Genomic DNA, 7,194 nt, shown 5'->3' on the forward strand with positions numbered 1-7,194 from the left:
AAGTATATATATAAATAGCTAGGTAATACTTTTTTATATTATTATATAAACTAAATATTATCTTTTTTTAGTACTAAAATCGCTAATTCTTAGTTAAATAATATATTTACTTAAGTAAAAAGAAATAAATAATAAATAAAATTAGCCTAAGTTAATTAAATTATTTTAACTAATATTTAAAGTCTTATATAAAGAATCTTTATTAACTTTTAGTCCTTAATAGTTATAATAGTTATAAATTAATTAAATTTAATAATATTTATAATAAATAAATAATTATTACTTTATATATACTCCTTTATTTATTATATAAGCTTTAGCCTTTAAATATTAGTTATTTTAGCTTATTAATGCTCTTATATAATAAAATAATTAAATAGATAATATAAATATAGATTTTATATATTATAAGAAATAAGTTTCTTTCCACTTTTCAAGTAGTATTCTTTACTTTAATAAGAGAAAAAATATATAAGCTAGCTTTAAAGAGACTAGCCTTATACTTTTTAACTTTAAAGTAATTATTTTTTACTTAGGCTTTAAGCTAAATATACTAATACATACTAGCTTATACCTAACTAGCTTAGGCTTATAAGACCTAAAGATACTAACTATAATACTAAAAGATATATAAAATACTAGTTTACTAAAAAAAAAGATCTAAAGATATTAGAAAAGCTTACTAACCTTAATATATAAAGTAATTTACTTTTAAGCTAAAAGTATTAGTAAGTTAGTATATAAGCTTATTTTTATTAAAGCTAAGAACTTTAGACTTTATATAAAAATAAATATACTAAGTTAGTACTAAAAAGCTAAAAAAGCTTAACTATATCTTAAAAGTTACTTAATATAACTAAAGTAAAGAAATAATAATAAAAAAGTATTAAAGCTAAAAGTAAGAAAATATTTTAAAAGAAAGCTTATATAAAAGGTAGTAAACTATATATATAATAATATAGTAATTATAAAAAGACTAAATATAATATATAAACCTATCAGGTAGTTTAGGATAGTAATAAAGAAGAAAGTAAAATATAGTTTTAATTAATTTTATATATTATTACTTAATAAACTTAAAAAAAAGTAAAAAAGTTAAAAGAAGTATTTTACTTATTATATTATTTTAATTACTATATAGATATATTACTACTTTATTTTACTAAAGCTATATAAACTATAGTCTTATATAATTATATTATTTACTTAGCTTAGATATACTTTATATATAGTATTTTTAATTCCTTTTAAAGCCTTAGTACCTAGGTAGCTAAGACACTTTTACTATATTATTATATTATTAGAAAATAGTTCTTACTATATTAATATTATATTTTTAATCTTTACTTATAAGTTTAGTAGTAAATTATGAGTAAAGTATATTGTAAAAGCGCCTTTACCTTTTAAACTATAGCTATATTTCTTATAACACTTAGGTACTTATTAGTTAGCTTATTTCTTAATATAGCCTATAAGGCTATAATCTATATATCTTAGGTAATTATTACCTAGGCTTATATCTTATTATATACCTTACTAGTATAGTCTTATAGGGGTAATAACTAATATAGTAAATATACTATAATATATTATATTATATATATAAAGTTTTATTAGTAAGCTATTAGGACTTTTCAATATAATATTTATAATACTATATCCTTTAATAGTAACTTAAGTAGTATTAGCCTAAATATAGTTACTAATTAAGGCTACTTCTAGTATAATAAACTATAATATATAGTTATATATATAGTTAGTAGTACCTAAAATAAGTAAGGCTAAATTATTTACCTTATAGGCTTATATAGTAGTATAAAATACTACTTTTACTTAGTATTTACTATATAGTTAATTTAACTTAGTTTTAATCTTTAATATATATTTAGTAAGATTAAAATTAATTATGATATATTATAACTTTATTATTAACACTTTGTAATTACCTATTAATTATTAAGTCTTTATGGTTTATTTATAAATAAATTAAGTTATAATAAAGCAAGGCTAAAGTATATAAAGTATCTTACTTTTTATCTTATGCTTTATTAGTAGTAATACCTCTTATTAGTTAATTTATTCTCTTTTATTATACTTTTACTATATAATTACTTATTATTCTTATTACTTTTTAAGACGCTATATATACTATAGGCTACTTAGCTATAATATTGTAAGTTATTAGTAAGGGCTTTAACTTTCTCTAACGTTATCTTATAAAGAGACTACTAGTCTAGATTATTTTAATTACTAATTATTTTACTAGTTACTATATATAAGTCTAGCTAGACACTAAGTATACTACCTTATAGTATAATAATAAGGTAATTAAACTAAATTAATACCTACTAATAGTTAAGTAAATTAACTTTAGCTAATTTACTATAATTTGTATTTTATTTATTAAGCTTTACTATAAGATCTTTTTAATAGAAATTAATAGACAGGTATAAGGTATTAATATATAGGTATAACTCTTATACAGACATGCTAATTACACACTCTAATTAGCCTAAAAAACCGCTATATCCCCTTCAAGGCGGTAAACCTGATTTCACTAACACTTCTGCTATTTTATCCCACTATTATTAAATTAACCTATATAGCTATAGGAAATAGGCTTTACAAGGGGGTCCCTTTAGTTAGATATTAATTGCCCTTATAAGTGTGTAACTATTTAATTGCAGTAACAAAACAGGTGACCTACGTACTCTTTTGTACGGTTGCATTTCTTAGTGGTTATGAGCCCAGCTCCCAGTCAATTGACTGAGTTCGATGCACGGTCGCGACACACATAATAGAGGGTCTTTACTTAGGAATCTAGGGTTTCTACCTCACATAACGTGTCTAAGGCCTATAAGCTTCGTAAGCCATTGAGGGGGTGAGTTAGATATCAATTGCCCTTATAAGTGTGTAACCATTCAATTGCAGTAACAAAACAGGTGACGACCTGCGTACTCTTTTGTACGGTCGCATTTCTTAGTCCTTTTATAGCAGTAGAAAACAGGCTCTCTAAGAGGCAATCTTTATAACTGTAAAAAGGAGGCCCTTATTAAGACCTTTTCCTACAGCCGTAAAGAGCGCCCCTCTTGCTAAGCCTATTTTCCACGGCCGTAAAGAGCGCCCCTCTTCTTATTTAAGTCTAAGGAGGCAGATATAGGACAACTAACAGATGGTTTTCAAGTTATAATTAACTAATAGTTGCTTATAATCAATACGTCCTGTCTTAGGAGGGTAAATAGGCTGAGTTAGGCGCTATAGAACACCTTTTAAAGCTATAGTAAGTAAATAGTAAGGATAACAATAAGGTTAAATTAATATAATAGTAAGGAAGATAAAAAACGTAAGGTACCTTCTATAGGCCTAGTAGAATTTAGCTATACTAATAATTTCTTTTTAGGCTAATTAGAGTGTGTAATTAGTATGTCTATATAAGAGTTATACTTATATATTAATACCTTATGTCTATTTATTAAATCTTCTTTTAATTATTAAGGTCTTTTACTAGGCTTTTACTAATACCTTACTATACTTATTATAAATATACTTTATATATTTCTTTTTTGTAATTTCTACTACTATATTAAGCTTATTAAGCTATTTAGCTAGTAAGTTAGTTAACTTACAGTACTTCTTTTTAAGAATTATAAGTATAATAGATTTAACTATATAAGTTATGTTTTTAATATTTTATTAGTAAGTAGTATACTTATATATTTCCTTATAATAGTAGCTTATTTAGCTATTTAAGTATATAAGATTATATAAGTTAAGATTATTTAGTTTTATTATATATTTAGATTTATATATAAGCCTATTAGGTATAGCTATAATAGCCTTACTTCTTACTATACTTAGCTATATAGTTACTTACTAAGATATCCTAGTAATAACTATAGCTATAGTAATTTCTTAGTAAGTAGTAAGCTTATTTATAGTTTATATATATAGATACTATACTACTAGTAGCTCTATTAGTCTCTCTAGATATATATTAAAGATTAATTAGTCTATTACTATAACCTTTAGGTTTATATATTTCTAGAGATTATAATACTTTACTTTTACTTTAATAGCCTAAGCTATATAAACTAATTATTATATAATTATAAAATAATTACCTTATTATTATTATTCTTATTAATTATTATAACATTATTTAATTAGTAAGTAAGTATATTAATTATTATAAAGAATTATATACTAGACTATTAGCTATTAAATAATAGATATTATAATAGTTAATTAATTATATATATATAACTATAGTAAAATCCTATAGAAATAGAGAAATCTCTTTATCTATTACTTAGGAGATCTTAGGCTAATCTTAGCTATATTATTAGTAAAATTACTCCTAAAGTAAGGCAATCTTACTGCTTATTCCTTAGTAATTTAATATAAAGTAACTATATCTTTTACTAGTAAATTTATATATACTTTTATTATATTTAATACCTATAGTCTACTTATACTAATAAGGTCTACTTATTATACTTACTTTACTTAAGGTTCTACTAATAAGTTAGATCTTTAGTGTTACAAAAAAAGAGGAAGAGGAAGAGGAAGAGGAGGGTAGGGTTAAGGGATAAAAAAAAAGGCGGCGAAACATATCTTCCGACACCGAGAATCGAACTCGGATCTCTCCGGGCCTTTCTATGAAAGCGGAGTATGCTAACCACTACACCATGCCGGATTACTAGTTTAGGTTATAGGAGGCTTATATATAACTAAGCATTAAACGCTTAGATTAGCAAACAATTAGTATAGATAAGTTATACAGCATAGATAACTAAGATTTAGAGTATTTATAAGAGGGTAGATTTTCTAATTATAAGCTAGGCTGGATTGCCTAAGCATGTCACATAAAATAAGGCGCACTATAGTCCTAATGCTTAAAGTCTAGTCCTATTATTAAAAACCAGCTATCCTAAGCCAGCTGCACAGACATATAGCATAACTAAGCCGCCTCTCGCGATCTCAGCTAGGCTAACTCTACCTTCTTTTGTTTTTTACCTACCTGGCCGACTTTCAAGTGCCGGATGTACAGCACATGTTCAGAAAATGTGTTCTTCCTAGCTTGGTTAGCAATGCTCTTGATGTCCATGAGCGCGTTGACCTGTAACTTTACCACTACGCTTAATTACGTTTACTGATGGGTATTAGTTATCGCTTTCTGTTTGTGACGTTGGAGTTCTGATAGAACAGCCAGAGGCTGTGGTTCCTTGGGATATCAGTGTAAGGTAAAAAGATAAGTGGCTATTCTACCAGGAGTTTAGGAGCATCTAGTTCTGTACTAGAACCTAGCATCTGTTCGGCAGTGATGATAGAAGTTGATTCATGAACATAATAACCTCACACCACATACTTCACTTGCTCTTTGGTTTCTAATTCCCACCAGCATTCTAGCTCTCAATCACACTCAACCAGTCCTGACTGGCCTCTTCTCGACACACCACACCGTTCATCCTGCTTTTCTGTGACAAAGGGCACGTGGTGCAGGAAGCTTGTGCTTTTGCGCTGAGCTGAGTGAAATGCGTGAGCGACCGCACCTGTATGGTATGATGTCCACCTATGACCTGGACCTCTTATGCCCCTCCATCGAGCGGGGCAAGGATGAGAGAGGTGCAAGACCTACGCTCAGGAATTACGTAAAGCTGTTGTGCTAAGCACACACACACCACGGCATATTCCATAACCATCCCACTGATGATTTATACCCAAACTTCTCTTATGGCATAAAGTTGTACTTCTTGCGGGCACGAGCCTCGACGAAAGATGGCCAGAGAAGATACAGATACTGTGCAACAGCGTATGGAAACTTGGGCAATATGACGTTTCCAGTGATACCACGATCAACTGTATCAATACATTTGGCAGCAACGTAATCGATCTTTAACCCGTGCTTATTTGGGTCATCTTCTCTGACAGGGCCAGAATCTACCGCAGATGCCCGGAAATTGCCCTCGATAGTTGCGGGCAGGATGAAGGCGAACGCAATTTTCGGGTGCTCTATTGCCAAAGACTGGAACATCAAGAGCGAAGAGGCTTTGGTCGCTGCATAGAGCGCTCTCGTTGGTGCAGGGATCACCGCAGCTACTGAAGAGACCAGAAGAATTGATGGTGACTCGGAGGTTCTTGTCAACATGGGAATCTGCATACTCTTAGTGCCGTATCCGTGCTATGAACAAGAGCAAGTCTCACAAATGAAAGAGCTGAAGCAAACGGTCCATAGAAGTTACCCTTCAAGGCCCGTCCTGCAATGTCGACAGCAGTTCGAATCCCTGCTGCGTCTGCATTAACGTCGTCAGATTTGGTCCCAGTGAGAGCCATAATGGGCTGCAGAGCAGAGACGCCAGCGCAGATGTGTAACGTGTCCAAACCCCGCCATTCCTCTTCGAGACGAGCCCTTAGACTGATCAAATCGTCGACGTCACTGAAATCTGCGGCGTGCCAAATACATCTCTCTCCGCAATCTTCGGCAAGAGCAGCGATCTCTTCAACTCGACGTGCCACCACACAGACTTGTGCTCCACGAGAAGCATACTGCTTGGCAACAGCGCGACCGACGCCACTGGAAGCGCCAAGGATGAGGACGCGCTCGTTGGAGTGTTGGTGAAGTCTGCGTCTTCTGCGTGACTGGGCTGCTAGATTCTGTCGGGTGGCGAGAACGGCCAGCGCGGCCAGCGCAAGGTAAATGGCGTTGTATTCCATAGGGATACCGGGAATCGAAGTGACGCTGAGCAAAATGTCTATTTGAACCCTATTCTGTTCCACAGTAAAACGTTTCCAGGGGTTTTGGTCTGAACCGGCGGGGTGCATCTGCGTCTATGACGTGACAGGGGAATTTTCAGAGCCTAGTTTAGCGGATCAATGTTGTTCCAGAATTGTGTCTCCGTTTTGGAGGACATGCCACCTGGGAGAATTGTCGACAGGGGTTCTAGACTTTAAAGCGTTAAATTATGTTAAAGTAGGCAATTATAGTGTTATTAGCTAAGGGCCTAGATTAGAGAGAAAGATAAGTTAAGTTAATTTTTAAATATAGCGGAATTACATGTGAATTTACTAGTAAATATACAGTTACCCTATAGTAAATTACTAGGGAATAGGTAGTAAAATTACCTTACTTTAATAGTAATTTTACTAATAATACTACTAGGATTAGTCTAGGATTTCCTAACTAAGAAATAAGAG

The 7,194-nt window shown here is 30.9% G+C and overlaps 1 protein-coding gene and 1 non-coding gene across 2 annotated transcripts; both read right to left on the reverse strand.

Moving 5' to 3' along the window:
• Positions 1-4,615: 4,615 nt before the first annotated feature.
• Positions 4,616-4,696, reverse strand: GLRG_13295. Its single transcript has one exon. It is a non-coding gene; the product is annotated as a tRNA-Glu (tRNA).
• Positions 4,697-5,731: 1,035 nt separating this feature from the next.
• Positions 5,732-6,714, reverse strand: GLRG_11983 (short chain dehydrogenase; the record flags this gene model as incomplete). Its single annotated transcript, XM_008102666.1, has 2 exons — positions 5,732-6,154; positions 6,205-6,714. The coding sequence occupies 2 exons, from the start codon at positions 6,712-6,714 to the stop codon at positions 5,732-5,734; spliced, it is 933 nt and encodes a 310-aa protein (XP_008100857.1).
• Positions 6,715-7,194: the final 480 nt, after the last annotated feature.

Source organism: Colletotrichum graminicola, assembly GCF_000149035.1.
Source record: "Colletotrichum graminicola M1.001 genomic scaffold supercont1.283, whole genome shotgun sequence".
NCBI classification, from domain to species: domain Eukaryota; kingdom Fungi; phylum Ascomycota; class Sordariomycetes; order Glomerellales; family Glomerellaceae; genus Colletotrichum; species Colletotrichum graminicola.